The sequence below is a fragment of the Aythya fuligula genome, chromosome Z, assembly GCF_009819795.1.
Source record: "Aythya fuligula isolate bAytFul2 chromosome Z, bAytFul2.pri, whole genome shotgun sequence".
Classification (NCBI taxonomy): domain Eukaryota; kingdom Metazoa; phylum Chordata; class Aves; order Anseriformes; family Anatidae; genus Aythya; species Aythya fuligula.
This window is the reverse complement of record NC_045593.1, coordinates 50,757,376-50,775,329: the sequence shown is the minus strand read 5'-3', so window position 1 is coordinate 50,775,329 and position 17,954 is coordinate 50,757,376. Positions and strand designations below refer to the sequence as shown.

The 17,954-nt window shown below is 36.4% G+C and overlaps 1 protein-coding gene across 2 annotated transcripts in view; it reads left to right on the top strand.

The window, feature by feature from the left end:
• Window positions 1-551: 551 nt before the first annotated feature.
• Window positions 552-17,954, top strand: part of LOC116500598 (long-chain fatty acid transport protein 6-like) — a 47,829-nt gene continuing 30,426 nt past the window's right edge. Inside the window, exons 1-4 of one of the 2 annotated variants that reach the window (XM_032205711.1) lie at window positions 552-1,261; window positions 10,192-10,398; window positions 12,668-12,826; window positions 13,281-13,405. In XM_032205711.1, the coding sequence (XP_032061602.1) occupies window positions 748-1,261; window positions 10,192-10,398; window positions 12,668-12,826; window positions 13,281-13,405 (1,005 nt within the window). In that variant the 5' untranslated portion in view covers window positions 552-747. The remainder of the gene's footprint in view (window positions 1,262-10,191; window positions 10,399-12,667; window positions 12,827-13,280; window positions 13,406-17,954) is intronic. The other variant, XM_032205710.1, reaches the window with a different exon arrangement.

Sequence of the window (17,954 nt, the reverse complement as noted above, 5' to 3'; positions counted from 1 at the left end):
CTATGGTTATGTGTCTCAATCCAAGGGCAACCACAATGGAAGCCTGGCTCCATCAACATGTTGACATGCTTGGAATGACAGACTTCACCAGCAGCAGTATCAACATCATGACGAGATGCCCACAGCTTTTTGCTAGTGTCATTCCTTCGGCACGAATTAAGACCTTTCTGTGGTACACTGACCCTGAACCAACCCTACATTTCCACGTGGACTAAACAGCCCTCGCCCGGCCGCCACTGCCTTGCGTAGGCACCGTCCCCCGGGGCTGCTGCCGCCGGGGGTGGAAAGAGGCGGTGGAAGCAGCAGCTCCCCGCCTTATGCAAGCGGCTCAGGGAGCGGCCGCCCCCGCCTCGCCGGCAGCGCAGCGCGGCCCCGGCAGCCCCGAGCTGGGGGCGGGAGGGCCGGAGGGGGCCGCTCTCTCCCCTGCCCAGCCCTGCCCGCCCTCGCCGCCCCCAGCGGGGCGTGCCGTTCCGCAGGTGCGGGGCTGGTCGCGGCGGGCGGGCGGCGGAGAGAGCGGCCGAGCCGGGGCTGAGGCGGGCGGCTTGTGGCAGCCGGCGGCTGGCCGGGTTCCCCCCGCGCTGCAGTTGCCCGGCGGGGGTGTTGTTGCGGGCTGCAGGCGCTCCTGTCTGTAGGAGGAGAGGCAGGGGAAAGCCTCGACCTCTTTGGGGTCTCCTGTCAGGCTCCGCTCCCTGCCAGGCGGCTCCCCGGGTGCCGACTCCGTGCCTCGAGCCGTCTGGCTGTGGGGACATGCGTGTCTGGGACAGCCTTGCTCCATTCCTAATGCTGCCCTCCTGGGTTCCGGGCGTTGCCGCCGGGATTGCCTCCTTGCACCTCATCCAGAAACTCCTCTTCCCCTACTTCTGGGCTGACCTGAGATACTTGCTGAAAGTACTGATGTATGGGCTGAAAGTGGAGATCTACAGGCTGCGGGGGAAGATTGTCACCGTCCTGGACAAGTTTGTGAAGCTGGCTGAGGAGCAGCCCCACAAGCCGTTCCTCATCTACGAAGGGAAGGTGCACACCTACCGGGATGTGGACAGGCGGAGTAACAGGGTAGCCCAGGTCTTCCTTCACCACGGTGCTCTGAAAAAGGGTGACACAGTGGCCTTGCTGATGGGCAATGAGCCCGACTTCATCCATGTGTGGTTTGGACTCGCCAAGCTGGGCTGCGTGGTGGCTTTCCTCAACTTCAATGTCCGCTCCAGATCTCTCCTGCACTGTCTCAGTAGCTGTGAGCCCAAGATACTGATTGTGGGAGCAGGTAGAGTATACAGTTACTTTGCACATCCAAAGCTTTAAATGTCACATCTCCCCTGTATATGTGTCTTCAGCTCCTACACTGAAAACCAAATTTTCAGATGTTCACAGAAAGAAAGAGATCTAGGGCTAGAAGGGACTTCAAGAGAGTATAAAGCTTAAGCCACTTAGCCTGAGTCAAGTATATCCATGTTTGGGGACATTGTTTTAAACTGTTCTTAAAAGTATAGGTTGCTGGAAAGTTTGCAACATCTAAGTGTAGCCTGTCCCAAGTGTTTAATTACTTCAAGAGTTGCCAAATAGGTGTCAGAAAAGGTTAAAATGACCTTAATTAAGAATAATTTCCAATTCTTTTTAAATAGTCAATTTTTATCTTACCAAGTCATGAACTTTCTTTTTCTGTTCCATAGTTGTAGTGATCAATTCCTTTATGATCTAGAAGGCCAAAGCTACACATTATACGTATTCTGCTGTACCACTATGCACAGAGGTATACTTGTTTTCCAAGAATTAAAATTGGGAGTTTTATAGATGTAGAAGATAGATTTGCAATAAGCAAATTAGTGTTGGCATCAGATTGTAGAGGAAACTGCTGTGTCTGAATAGGTGATAACAATGTTTTATGTAAGTTTCCAATGTACTACATTATTTATTACATGCTTCAAAAGAATTTAAAATCTTTATGTAGATATATTGTGCATTGTATGTTGTAATTGAGCTTCAGTTATATAGATCTATAAACCAAAGCCAGAGATATAAAACGTAAAGTTGTGCTGCTGAGCATCTCAGCTTTTATGATTAATTGCAAATAAAACTACAATTGCGAAAAAAATGACACAGAACCTTGACTTTTTGGATGGAGAAAGATATTTCAAAATATGAGTGTTGAACTCCCTCTCTAAAATTATTATTTCAAGTGTAGTATGCCTTATTTCTAGTTCACAGCTTCATTTTCTGTTAAAAAGATTGTGGAGTTTTGTTTGCATCAGTGACACCTAACTGGTAGAATTTCCTTTTGTGTGCTCTGTGCAGCTGCTGCAAAAATATGCTTTAACAATTTTGTTTAATATTTTTCCCTTGCATATTTTTCAATTCAAATTATGTAATTCCAATTGTTTATGCCATGGCGGTTTAAGAATAGAGTACTTGTTAATTAAAATGAGACAATTTAAATATAATCCCAAAGCAAATGATTAAAATGTTTCTGAACTGGCAATTTTTAATTTTGCCTTCTTACTTAATAAAAAAAAATAACTCATTTAACACAACCTCTTTTAATATGTGCTTTTGAATGTGACTGAGGAATCAAATTAAGGCAATTCTTGATCATTGACTGCAGTTGAAGAGAACTTTGGATCAAAATTTGTATCTAGAGGTCATCTTTATTAAAATGAGAGGTTAAATAATGAATGAGAAAAGTATATGCAAATCAGGAACAGGATCCATGTTGCTCCACTCTTAATCTGATATCAGCAGCTTCTAGTTGTAGTGACTATGTTGAACTACAAACTTGTCTTAAGAGTCTGGCCATCTCAGCTCACAGGGGAAAAGCTGTGTGTGAACATGTAGTATCAACAAGCTAGTCTCTGAGTTGGTCTTTTACATGTTGGTGAACCTTATTCACGGATTTCAGTGTGTGCATTAAGATAATCAGTCCCTCAAGTCTACAAGGCATCACAGTATTCTTCAGGATTTGGAGGCTCAATTTGTCCATCTCTGTGACAGAACTGGAAATTCTGTTTCGTCTTTGTTTGTTGGCCTTGTCATATAATAGAGGAGCCTCTCCAAAGGGGTCTGAGTTTTGCAGTTGAAGGCTCATGTGCTCTTTAGTGGCCATGAGGACTAACTCACATCACTTGCAACAAAAGCACAGTATTATACATCTTTATTACACATAACACTTCCCAACAATGTTTATGAAAATTGCAGGGCAGTATTTAACACTGAGGTTACACAGTCAATTAGATATATTACCAGAGGTGTATTAACATCTTTTCATCCAGTGTTTGTGTTTAAAGAGCCTTAACAGTAGGCGTGACCTGAGCTTTCCTTGTGTGCTTTGCACTTTTTCCACTAAATTGGACATTCTTTAGCAAAAAATATACACTAAAAGCATTCAACCAGTGGTCCAATATCTATCATTGTCATAGTTAGAATCATGTTTGGCAAATAAGGATTTGTTTATTTATTTATTTTAAATTTTATTTTTAGACATCAATTTATAAAGGTATTCTTTCTGGATAGAGGAAATTCTGATTTTCAGCTGTATGCATGCTTTGCAGGCCCCACAGACAAATCTAGGCTTGACTCAGCAACTCCATTAAAACAGTTACAAAGCTATGTTTTCAAGACTTCAGATGACCTTTTATCTAGTTTGTATACTGTAGCGCAGCATAAATCATCTCCTTACAATTTGGTCATTAACTGTCTGTGCTCAGCATGACCGAATTTGCTGTTGAAATTCTTGTCTGTAATGACATATTAAGTCTAGAACATGCATTTAAATCCACTTGAGATTTAATTTCTGTTGAAGGGGACTTCCCACCTTCTGATGATATCTGGAACAGTTCACACAGATCATTGTTTATTGCTAAATCTTCTCTGTTTCGAATATGTTGGTGTCTCTGTGTGCAACAATTGTATGTGAATTCTTTTGTTAGTGCATCCTGTAATTTTTTCAAAAATGTTTTAGTTTTTTTTGAATGTGATACCCGGATAGATATTCAAATAGTCCAGGTACTGTTTATGGTTGCATTTTCTTCCATACCTTCCATGCTTCCAAAATCTATCCCATTTTGTGGACTTTGTACTCTTCAGTTGTCTTTTTTGTCTGCATGTTTTTCAGAGGATGTGATTTGGTAGCACAGCTCAATTACTACAGTATTATCTTCCCTTGCAGTCAGGTCTTGTTCAGTTCTGACAATTCTCTGATATTTTGAATACTTTATCTAACTGCAGATTGGGGTATTTTAGTAATACTTAAATTTGGGGATTTGGTTTTGACTTAGGTATTCTACAGCCTCTCTGTAACTGAAACTTTGATTCTTCAGACTCTGATATGTTATTCAAGCTCCAGAATTTCTCCTTTTGTTGGTTTCTTGTATGAAATGGTTATCTCTAAAAGGCTGAATTTTTAATAGGATAACATCTTGTAGTTCATTTAGCATAATCTAGTATCTTGGTTCCTTCCTTCTCATTCAAGCATTGGCTGTAAAAGAAAGAGATTTTCTGGTTTGCTAATATTTATACCCTGTTTTCCTTCCTAGAATTTGCACATGTCTTTGTAGAAATTAATGAGTTTTTGCTTTAACTACTATCACTTTCCTGCTGTGCTCTCAGAGCATTTCAGCTGCTCTGGGATTTTTAGCTCTTACTTTAATTTATTGTGTAACATTCTCAGTATTCCATCCCCAGAAACTCTCTGTCACCACTCCCATTCTGGGGAATGTCTGTTGTAAGAGATTCAAAAGTTGGAGTTTGAAACCGCCTTTTTAATAAAACAGGTAACTAATGTGCAAGCAAATAAGGAATTTGTGAAGGAGAAGGAGGCTGTATGCCTTCTCTCTGTAAGACTGCTAGTATCAGTTTAGCAGGAATCTGACCTGTTTATAAGGTGCTTATCTGTACTACCTTTATTACCAGATTCTGCTGCCCGTATTCCTTTGAAAAAAAAAAAAAGTGCGATAAACAGTGGAGTAAGTTACTGTTCTGTGTTATCTTTTAAGGCCCTATGGCCTTTCTAGGGACTATTTCTATTCATTGGAGTCTTACCTGACCAAGAAACTACATTTTACCTGTAGGACAAAAGCTGTATAGAAGTAATACGTTCATAACCTAGTGACCCAGTATACAGGTACAAATTGAATTTTTATGGTGTGTTTATAGTATGTTATAAACAGAAGAGTTCAGATCTTAGTAGGACATCCCTGATTGCCATCATGACTTCTGATTCAAGGATTCATCTGTGAAAGGATTGCATTACAAAGCTCCAGGAGATTCGTTTACAACAGTCCTGATAGCAAATGCTGTTCAGAGTACATTCAGAGTACATGCTGTATGGATACGCATGGACAGCCTGCTGTAGGTGACTGTGCTTAGGCAAAACCGTGACTGTTTCAGACCAAGATGACCTCCAGCAGTTGTTCCTTTCCAACCTCATCCATTCTGTGATTCTGCCATTCTCACAGCTGTGCAAGGTATAGCATTTTCTTGGCCAGGGTTCTGTACTCTTTAGGCATCATCAGTGCTTTCTGCTGCTGGTGAGCGTAATCTGAACTTTTTGTCATTTGAGCTCAGAACCAGGGTTTATTGCTGACAGGTGTAAAGTTAAGACAATTCCTGAAGAAAGGGATTTAGGAAAATATTCTTGGCATTTGTGGATTATGATCAGGTGATATATACGAACAGCAGTGTCATCTCTCATATGTTAGTCATCTGGAAAAAAAAAAAAAAAAGGAATAGATTTTGTCAAAACCTTCATCTTTTCTTAAGTTTGGAAGAAATGATTAAAGGTATCTAGACCTAAACATCCAGATAAAGGACATCACAGAAGACCTGCAGAACAGATTCTTGACACTGTATCTGTTTGATCACTTGTTTTCTTTCAGTCTGTGTCTCTAAGACAGTGCTTGATGAGAAAGCAGTGCCCACTATGATTCCCAAGCTAGTTTCTGCTGTACTGCCTTTATTGCCTTCAGTGACAGTTCGAGATTCCAGCACTGATGCTGATCTGCAACTGAAATGAGATTTCTGTTATTATTGCTTACTCCTAGGTGTAAGGAGTCATTTAGGGATTGGTGACTAATCGGGTAACTGGTATCAGGTAATACAGGTAACTAATTTTTCTGATGCCAGGCAGAGTGGGAAACAGTTTGAACTTGCCATGGCCTATGGAGCATATAATTCAGGGTGCACATAAGATTTGTTAAGAACCATTTCATATAGCTTGCTCTCTGAGTAACTTTTTGTTCAGTACAACTAGATCTCATAACCTCATTTATTCCTTTCATCAGTGTAGGACTTGTCTGTTTGCCAATAGGCTGCATTGTTTCTTTGCTAGAAATTAATATAACAAACCCTTTGTGCAACTTGAAGCCTAGAACAGTAGGTTAAAACCAAAACATATTTTACTTGTTTTCTCAAAAGATGTAACTTACGTATTCATGTGAATTTAATGTAACACAGTTTCAAAAACTTTCTTTTAAACAATAAGTTTCTATAAAAGCAAGAGAAAAAAAATGTTTGAAGAAGCATATTAGTTTCGACAAAATAATAGATTTTTTTCAGTGGAAGCCAAATAGTTAGCAAATGGGGAATATTCACATATAAAATATGTAAACAGTGCACACAGAACTTCTGACTACATTGCCAAACGTTAGATAAATATTCATGTGCTCCAAAACAAATAAACCAAAACCTGAGTATAATTTCATAGTTTAAAGAGTCAACAAGTACTTGAGAGAAACCACAAGTTTAAATAGCTAAATTGATTTACTATTATTGCTTTACTATATGGCTGAGTACACATACAAGGTACTTCTAAAAATAATTGAACTGTAGATCCTCCAAGAGGGCTATTTATTCCTGACACATGGACAAGATTATTTGTAAAGACCAATGAGTTCTACACAACATCTGGCACAGAAGTTTTTTGTTCACAGTACAAAACATTAGTTGACTATAATCAGAATTATTCTTTGGGAATATATTAGTACAACTAAGAGTTATCTTCAAACACCCTATGCTCATGCCTGTTCCAGAAGTAATTTTAAGTTTCTGGCACTTTGAAAACAGCTGTTTTAAATTACTCTTTCTTCTTTGGGAAATGACTTATTGTCCTCTGCTATCTAGCTAGAAACTTCTTTCAAGATAACATATCATTACGAACTGTTCACATATTGTTCTGAGTACTAGATTCCCTAGCACAAAAGAAAAAACTATTGTATAATTCACTCACAGAACAAGTGTTCAATAGCAACTAGAAAAAAAAAAAAAAAAAAAAAAAAAAAAGTAAGGCCTTGTACAACAAAAAAAGCTTTAGGTTATATGTGTGTGTGTTTAGAGAAACAGTGAACAGTATGCATGCCTAATTTGAACAGTGATCTTAATTATTTAGCGCAAAAGTGTTTCAATCTACTAAAAGGGAGTTATGTCCTCCTGTCACTCTTGAATCTTAACCGATTATGCATGTACAGTTGAAATCAGTAGTTGCTATTTTCCTTCCTTAAAAGACACAAATGAAAAGAGGAAAAAATGAAACAGAAGAGAGAAATCTTTTTGATAAACTTGCAGTTCATGTTACTCAAACACGTAGAGAAGTGGGTGCACATCTTATCTAGCATTTCTGAATACTGAAGAAGTATGAAGGAATTCACAAATATTTCCGTTGTGCAGTTCTGAACAAAAATGTCTTCTGTAGAGAAAACAATAGCTGGCCAGTATTACACTGGCCATCTTTATCACTTTAAAAAACATGGAAGGCAAAACAATTAAAGGCAATGCAAGGAGTAAATAATCTAGCTCTGGAAAATAAAGAAATTCAGTAATGGCATATTTAGTATCTGCAGTACTTAAAAGTTTTTTTTGTTTGTTTTTTTGTTTGTTTGTTTGTTTTTCAGGCCTTTTGCAAGAGGATAGTTTGTAATTCAACAATATGTAAACTTTCATTTACAAACACTTCAGTTACACAGGAAAATTTTGCTTGATAACTTTTATTGCACATTTTTTCTCAATATTTGTACATCATGCTGATTATTTGGTAAGGTCTCTACACAGGACAGCCATCTGAGTCTGGCGGTCTGGCGTATATGATTGCTGTAAGTTGGAGAAACCACGAAATCCTTGACATTAATAATTCAAAATCCTTAACATCTTTGCTGGCACTGTAGTTAGTGCCAATGCATCAACAAACAGTGGCAGAGGATGTTACATACTTTTACTATTTTTGAGAAGAGAAATTGAACTCCAGCAAATTCAAACACACGTTGCCCTTGCTAGATTCTCAGCCTAACTTGTACCTACACAAACTATATATTTATATTTATATTGTGTATTTACAAGACATTTAAGAGGAAGATAAAAATCACAATTGGAAGCTACTTAGTACATAGTTATTCTGTCACGTTTGGTCTATTAGCACCTGTTTTTCATGAGAAATATTACTGTTATATTTTAATACTTATGACTAGAAAAACATGCCCTAATTGTACAATGTGACAGCAAAGCAGAATTACTGATGAGTGAACCTGGATTTTCAGTGCATCAGGTTTCCTGCAGTTGACATTACTGTCCCTAACATGACTTTGCATTCACTTTAATTATTCTATTGCTATGTGTAGTAAGTGAAAAGGGACTGTACTCTGGTGATTCAAACAAGAGGCTATCTTTTAGATTTTCATAATTATTTAGGTAATTTCTTCCTGAAATCATTCTGCAGAAGTTAGGACACCAAAATTTTTATGTCACACCCTATCAGAATGTTTTCTAAACATTCACAAAATATACAGAACTTGCCCTCTGGCTTCAGGTTTGTAAGACCTACATATAGTCAGGGACAGTAGGCTATTCTCTGTTACGGTAACAGATTAGAATGTCATTCACTAAAACATTTACAGCAGTCTGTCACTAGCAAAAATTTTTTTGAAGGATTAAAAATCTTGCACAGTATATGAGAGTGAGTTGTGAGTTCTATTAATGATACCCATATTTAATATTTTCAAAATGAGCTTGGGGTTGACATTGGGAGTTGAAATGCTGGCTCTTTCAGAGCCTCATTATGAGGCTCTGGGTGAGTCATTTCAACTTTTTATGTTTATTCATTTATAAAAAATGAGATAATAACATACATTTATACCCACAGGGATATTTACAAGATTAATTGCTTAGGCTGAGATCCAGCAAAGCACTTAAGTGTAAATGTTTCTTTAAGTATATGAATGATTCTATTGAAAGCAATACGACTATTCTTGAGAATTTTGCTGGATTAGTACTTTAATGCCTGTCCAGTATTCTGTGAAAGTGACAGATTGTAAAAATGCTTAAAAAGATAAATACCAAATGTATTACTTAGGAACTGACCTCTACTTATATAAATTTTTTTTTTCCTTTTTGTTTAATCTAGGTCTCTCTGTTTCTTTTCTGCTTAAATGAACAAAATAGATCTTATTTACACTACTGTTGTTATAATTTTATAACAGTGAGTTTGTATTTATATTCAGGTAAAAGCTAATGGAATGAATTCCTTTTAGTGAGTGAATGTTTGGTCATAAGAAAATAAAGTTGTTTGAAAGAGCCACATGATTTTTCAGAAGTGTATGAATAATCCACAGGTCTGTATCACATTTCTATTCACTGAAATTCAGGTGTCCATACACATGATGCAGGTGTACGGACACCTGAATCATGCACAGGTACACATGATACATTTTACTTTTTTTCACATGATACTTTTTTTTTTTCCCCAAATCAGTCACTTCTGTGCTAATGAAAAAATACTGTTTGATGAACAATTGCTGTTGATGGCCTCCAACGAAACATATATGTTTGCCCTGCATCTTTAACAGATTTGTTCATCTTTAATTTGAAGCTTAACAACACTTCATTCTGATTTCAGCAATAACAAAGGGTTACCCAAAATGCAGTGGGAAGCAGGAACTAGTAATCAAGGCTCAGTGTTTTGCCTTGAGGACAAGACGACAATTATACCTTGTGGAGTCAGAAAGTAATCAGTACTTTTACCACCTTATATCTAGTTTTCAATGAATATCCATTCCAGCTCATCATTATTTTACTTTATTATTTATTTACATTCATAGGGGTAAATACAATTCCTATTTCTATTATAGAAATAAGAACTTTTGGAGGAAACATACCTTACTTGCATTTAGTTTTGTGAGGATGTGATGTAAGTAACATTATTTTATGTTAATCTTTAAGATTTGCTTGGGACACTAGAAGAAATTCTTCCTAATCTCCAGAAGGACATTAGTGTTTGGATAATGACCAAAGACTCGACTTTTCCAAGTGTACATACACTTTTAGACAAAATGGAGGCTGTTTCTGAAGACCCTGTTCCAATTAATCGACGCTCTGCCAATAACCTCAAGTCATCTGTTTTATATATATTTACTTCAGGAACAACAGGTACTGGTCTGCTAAAGAGGCAATATTTTCCTAAAGCATTCATCTAGAAACCTGATTTTCTGACACTCTAGTCTGTTTGTTAATCTTTTCATAATTGAATATCATTATTTCATATCCTTTTGGTAGGAAATAAGCACGCTTGTTATAGTTGACTGTTTATATTCAATATTTTATGCACCTTTTTTATTTGTCAGGTTGTACAAATAGTGCTAAGGTGTTTATAAAATGTTTTGCTTATTCTATGGGTTTTCAACAGTAGTAAGTGCTGTTTTGTGATCATATGCCACAGTACAGCTAACGTACCCAGAATTTTAAAAAACAATCTTAAAACTAGCAAATTTACATTTACTTTTTCTTCCTTGAGTTAAGTTCTATGCAGGTCACTGTAGTGACAGAAAATAGGATTAAGTTACTAGCCTTTAAGTTTAGAAGCAGATGGCTGAATTTATTACCAGTCCCCCAGCAGCTAAGAAGCTAAGGCTTAAAAAAAAAAAAAAAAAAAAGTGATCAGTGACATGAAAAGCAGCATGATGTTGTTAAGATAAGCAGATTGGCATTCTCCTTCAGCTGAACACTACAGTAGCCACAAGAAGGATTATAATGAAGATTCATATTATGGCTTGTTTCCTCAATATAAATAATTATTTAATTTATTTGCTTGGGAATTAAAATTAAATTAAAAAAAATTAAATTCTTGGGAAAATTTAGAAACAGAAAGAGATGGTCTAGAATAGTGTGTGTATATATGTACATAAAATATATATTTTTAAAGCTGTTAATATCGTCCAGATGTCAGGTGTGTTGAAAAACTACTAATATAACTGAATGTTTACATATATTACATTTATTTACATTTATATTTTTTTTTTCATACTATGCAATTGGAAGAATAAGACTGACTCAGCTTGAGAAGTGTGGGATAACTAGTTCTAGTCTAAAGTAATTCAGCATTTTCACATTTTTGATAATACCAGAGCATAGTTTCTAGTATAAAATCAATGGTGTATAAACTTATTTGAAATAAAGTATTACCTTGCATGGTCTATAGTCAGCTCTTTGTGTTGAAACCCCCTAGGGAAAATATAGGGCAGAAGAAAAAAAACTCAGGACTCTCCAGCATCACAAAGTTATGGAATAGTTGAGGTTGGAAGTGATCTTTGGAGGTTTGAACCTCCTGCTCCCCCCTGGTCAAGCAGGAACACCCAGAGCAGGATGTCCAGGATCATGTCCAGACAGCTTCTGAAGATCTCCAAGGAGGGAGGCACCAGAGCCGCTCTGATCAATGTATTCCAGTGGAATTCCTTCTTGCTATATGTTCATTGATAACATATAATGCATTAATTATATGTTTAATATAATGCATTTTCTCTTCAGTGTTTCTCTTCAGTGTGAGTTTTGGAATTGGTTTGAAGCATAGCTAGAATCTCCAGAGATTACACTTCCAGTTAACAGCTCAAAGTAACAGTGGCTATATTAGAATAGGTGATAAAACTTCCTGATCTTTTATAGCTTTTGAAATTTTAATAGTTCTCACTGTTCATCAGTAGGACTAAATCATTTTGAATGAATGTAAGAACACATATCAAACAAGAACACATTAAAATACACACTCAAAATAGTAAGTACCAGAGTAGAAGTCCAATGAACTCCTGTGTGAGTCTTCGTATTCCTGAACAGAAAGTCTCTGCTGAACCTGAAGAATCTCGTACGGAAGAATATAATTTGAATGGACTCTCAACATCTTTTGCTGGATTGTGTTAAATTCTACATAGTCTTCATAGTGTTCTGAAAGACTATCTAGACTTAGATGAACATGTTTTTAGATAAGCATCCACTACTTTGCCTGGTACAGCTCATGTACCTTAGCTCTTAACTACGTTGCAGTCACTTTGGCTTCTGCTTGAAAGATGTTGCTATATGTTAAAAGAAGTACATATGGATAATGAATGTTTTTAACCCTTTTTTGGTTCTGTGTAATTTGATAGTGTGTTAGGTGAGGAGTTTCTTCATGTTTCTTCCTATTTGAATAGATTTACATCAGAATAAATAACTAACACATGAGATTACAAACTGGCTCTTGCATGTTTATGTGTACAGAAACACACAATACTGTATTAAACATCCAGTTGTCTATTTAACTAAATCATTGTCTGAAAATTTGTCTGTATGGTATTGATTCTGTTATGATTACAGAGACTTTGGAGAAAAAAAAAAAAAAAAGGCTTCTCATGAGGAGAGGCTTTATGCAAATTTTTTGTTTTCATTACAGGTCTTCCAAAGGCAGCAGTCATCAGTCACATGCAAGTTCTTAAAGGAGCTGCTGGACTGTGGGCTTTTGGTGCTACTGCAGAAGACATCATTTATATCACCCTGCCTCTTTATCACAGTGCAGCATCTCTCCTTGGCATCGGTGGATGCATCGAATTAGGCAGGACTCATTTCATTAAATTGTCTTTTTAACAGAGTATTAATTATTATAAAATTGTATTAAAACACATTTAGGCTCACTGCCATTAGGGAAACTGCAAATTAACAAATACGCTTTTCTGAATAGCTTTATGTTTTTGAATTTTGGGGGATGTGGAAGAGTGTTGTAATAGCAAAGGATCTCTTTTACTGACTATCTTTGTGGTATTGGAGAAGAATTATTACAGTTACTTGTGTAAAAGGTGTTCTTACTTTTTTATTTGTGTAAAAAGGAACTTAGGGATGTATATTTTGACAATGTACATAGCACAGTGTGTGTACAGACTAAGTATTGTACTCTGGAATAGAATTAAATGTATTTTGGTGAACTTAAAAAGACTGCTAAATACAAATATGGCTAGCTAAGCTGCCACATAGAGAAATGCTTTGTTTCCCATTTTTCTGTTTTCCTGAAGGGGCAACCTGTGTCTTAAGAAAGAAGTTCTCAGCTAGTCAGTTCTGGAATGACTGCAAAAAGTACAATGTGACTGTCATCCAGTACATTGGAGAACTTTGCCGTTACCTTTGCAGCCAACCAGTGGTAAGTAGAACCAAGATGATTGCTATTTATCTGTAAGTTACTTGTATGTGTGTTGTTCTTACTGTGGTTATGTTAAGACAGAAGTACCGTATTGTACTATACCAAGCCTGCTCCTTTGCCCTTCATCTTATGTGAGGTTTCTCAAGTATTTGGTGGTCTATAGACACCAAAAAAAAAAAAAAAAAGTTTGAATTGTAAAAAACTAAATTGTAAAAAAAATAATTTGCAAAAAATAAAAGTATTAAGAGAAAAGATTCAGATATTAACAAGTGAATCAAAGTGATTTGGTGAAGAAATATTGTTAAAGTTTCACTATCTAATGTCAGAAAGCCTTTATTACTGTTAAATGCCCTTTTAGAATTTTCAAAACTTTGTTTCTTGGAATATAATTATATGAGAGGTCTAAAGTTTTGTAGGTCATGTTTTAACACTGCTTTGACTTGTGGAATTTCCTTATATTTAGACCATATGGAACATATTTTATAATTTTTAAGCAGTTTGGTATGATTAGCAGCTCAAAGGAAAGATGCTTTTGTTCTAGTTAGAGAGCTATTCCAGACAACAAAGCAACGTTTGTTAAAATGACATTCCTCCCTGAAACTGTGTAAGCCCTAACTTGAGCATGCTTCTTTTCCCTTGGCAGTCAGTGGTGTGATGTTCTATCTGTTCTATCAAATACTAAGTGTGCTGAACCTGTTATAAAAACCACGTACAGCTGACTCAGATTAATTGAATTAACTCTTGGTCTGGCTTTTTTTTTGTGGTATGTTCATAGAGCTACCCATTAGTTGAGAGAATCCAAGATATTCAGGTTAAATTAAATGCCTAAAATTTGTTGGAATTAATTCAAAATGTAATATGGAATATATGTAATAGACAGAATGGATCAAGCATATAACCTGTTGCATAGCAAGCCCAATTGACTTTCTGTCAAGTGCTAGTGCTCAGTGTGTCAAAATGAACATGAAACAAGCATTCATAGTCCCATATAAACTAAAATTCATCTTGCTAATGCTGGTAACTGTTGTTCCATTCATTTATAAGCTGCAGGTTGTCCTGTTGTGTTTTAATAATACACGTTAAATCTTTCATTGATTACCTTACTTGGTAAATCATTTTAATAAATGTTTTTTAAAAGTAAATTATGATCATAAACGGCTTTTATTTTGAATAATTCATAAAATTAATAACTGCTGGAGAGTAACTATATTGTATTAAGCATAAGGAGTAATATCTTTTAATTTAACAAAATGATTAGGAGAGTGCAAAAAAGACAATGGATTATTTTTTTTTTCCTCCTGAAAATTTTCAGGAGCATATTTAACTAATGTAGTTAGGCTCATATGTCCTACATCCCTATCCATGAATGTCTCAGCAAAGAAAATATATTTGTATTAAAGAGGACATGGCTGATGTCCCAGTGATCACTAGTGGCTGTGGATGGAGAAAAGTTAAAGACTACAAAGAAAATCAGAACATTTGAAAGGCCCAGCTTTTTTAATAGGATTTTTTTCTTCGTTGTAGGCCAACATAATTTCCCCAAAGATATCCCCTTCTCTTTAACACTTTCCAACTTTTGCTGTGTTTCCAGACTCAGATATTAATTGTTCTTTTTTTCTGTCCTTTAGAAACTGTTCTCCGTAGAGTTGAGTATGGCATTTTGTATTGTTCATTTTATCTGGTTCAGTGTCTTAGAGCAACAATGATGTACTTCATTTCTAAACAAAGTCTTTCTTTTTTAAATCCTTCCAAAACCATCATAAGGTTGAAGGAGTTCGGCAAATAAAGACAGTTATACCGAACCATCATTAAATAGGTATTCTATTTGTTATGTGAGTACTTTCCAAGAGCTGGCATATCTAAACTCTTTGCTCTGTGAGGCTACTGACTAAAGATAAATCTAATAGTCCTTCTCAAGAACAACAACAACAAAAAATATATATATTATAAAATATAAAAAATATTTTATATATTTTTATTTTTTATATAAAAATATTTTTATATTTATATTTTTATATTAAAATATATAAAATATTATATATATATAAAATGAATGAATTTGATATGTAGCTAGATTGTACTTGAAAAGTAGTAACTATTCCTCAAGTTTGAACTGGAAGAGAAACATGTTCACACATGTAAGTGGAAGGATTCTAAGTAGGTTGTGCAATCCATCATTATTTTTCAAGCTAGTGAAATAATTTGCCAAGTTATCTCTTGTTAAGTTTAATCTGCTTAAAAGTGGTATGTATACTGGCAGCATGAAAAAGGTCTGGCTAATAGAAGTTCTAAACTTCTATGAAGATGCTATGTAGACAGTGTTCTCAAGGTTCAAATACTCTAAAGCCCTTATAATAAGCATATATTAAAACCATAGCAATTCTATTAACTGCTCATTTTTTTCTTTAATTCTAAATTTGAAATAAATGGTGTGTTTCTACAGTTGGAGGCCATAGTTCTCTGATGCTTCTTATTTCATAGATTTTGAAATGAACATTTGTCAAGTCTTTGTGGTAGCATCCAGACTTTTAGGTTAGCTTTCCTGTATGGGTTCTGTCTTGTTTGATCTTTCTGCCTCTCACTCACATCTGCAATTGCTCTTGAAAACTTCTTGCAGGGGAATTCTTCTGAAACCTGTTCTGCATCAAGTTTGTTTTAGTAACTTGTTGACTGGAAAGACCACTCATTAGAAAAAGAATCCTTTTTTTTTCCTCTAAGTACAAGCACAAAGGTCATGCACTGTATGATGCTTTTAGCTTTTTCTGGGCTCCTAAAACAGTGAGTAATCCTCACGCCTGCCCACCTCTAAACGTCTTCTCTCTTTTGATAGTAGTGAAAGTACAACAGCCAGTACTAATGGTTACTAGCTATCAGTAGCTAGAAAATGGATCATGCTCTAAAATGGCTACTAAAGGTCTTCAGCAAAACTTAGTCTTGCTGGTTGACATTGCTTAAAGTCTCAAGTTAGAGTGCTCTAAAAAATATGAGAAGAAAGGACAGCTCGATGTAGCTCCCTATTTCCTCTTTAGACAAAGGCCTTAGATCCTACTAATCTGTGTATGTATTTTCCCTAGGGGGTTTCAACAAAATTTGTTTCTAATTTGAAGTAAGGATTTACTTACATATAACAAGACATGAAGCTTTTGGAAAGATAGGAGTCGAAATGTACCATCTCTTTCATGCTTTTCAATAAAGGTGTCCTGAATCCTGAAATGGTTTACAAATACAGGTTAGAAATCAGTCACAACCTGTTAGATTTCTAAGAACCTGTTGGAAATCTGTCACAACCTGTCAGACATTATGACATTAATTATTTGATATACAATCCTTTGCATGAACTTGGTAAGCTCTCTATTAAAGCTGGAGTTCACCTCTACTGATATTCAAAGTCTGTTTCACAGTTCAAAAAATCATTGCTTCAAAATCTTCTTAAGTATCAATCCTGTTTTTATCTCCATTTGGTATTGAGCTGGTGTTATCCTTTGGCATCAGTAACAATTCCTTTTTCCTTGGGTTACCTCAAACATGTAAGATTTTGTATATCAGCTTTCAGACTTAATTTTGTTAAGCTGAAGCTAGCCAATCTCTTTACTAGAACCAGTTTGGCCAAGGTTTTCTTTGGATAGGATTAAGCTCTGAAGTGACTTTAGAAAAGATGCTTAAGGATTTATTTTATTAAAACTCTTCTGCATTAGAACAATAGTAATTGAAAAGAAGAAAACAAGGAAGTTCATACTGCTGGCATCAGCAAACAGAGTGAACACATTTCCCCGCTGTTGACTCAGGTGCTGTGGGAAGGGGTATAAGGGCAGGTATGTTGGATAATGTTGCAGGAGGCACGGCCGAAAGCACGACAGACGCCAGTAGATCATGCTCCATTTTATTGCCCGAATAGCCTAACTTTTATAGTGAACTTAACAGGGGCGGACAGTGTTTCACACAAGATTATTGTCAAAAGCACTCAGACAAACAACTACAAGAAAACAACCCCACCTGCAAGAAAACAACCCCCTTGTGATTAGCAGTCACATAGACCTTGTCCTTGAAGCCAGCTACTGGTAACAATATTTTTCTGAATTCCTCAATTGGGCGATGTGGGAACACTGTCATGGGAACTTCTCATAGTCGCCCTGGTAGCTTGCTTTACTCAGCTACAGCAAGCCATGGGATTTTTGCTGTTTCAAGAAATCCTTCAACAGGATAACAGTGTGTCCCACCTGGAAACAGGTTTCTTTGAAGGAAGAAAATCTGATTGAGTAAAGTAGAGAAGGAAAAATGAGTCAGCAGGCACAGTTTTGTTCAATTGACGTTCTGTACTGTAAATTGTTCTTAGTCTTGTCATTAACACATGGAGTGGATACCCTCCTTCCTACAGCCTTTGCTCAGGTAGTGGTAGAGGGCAATAAGGTCTTCTTTCAGTCCCCTTTTCTACAGAGGAAACATCCCCAATAGGAGTTTCCACTGGAACAAGGGAGTTTACTTAGCTGTTCCTCATATGTCTTGTTTTCTAGTCCTTTCACCAGTTTCATTGCACTTTTCTAAATGCGTT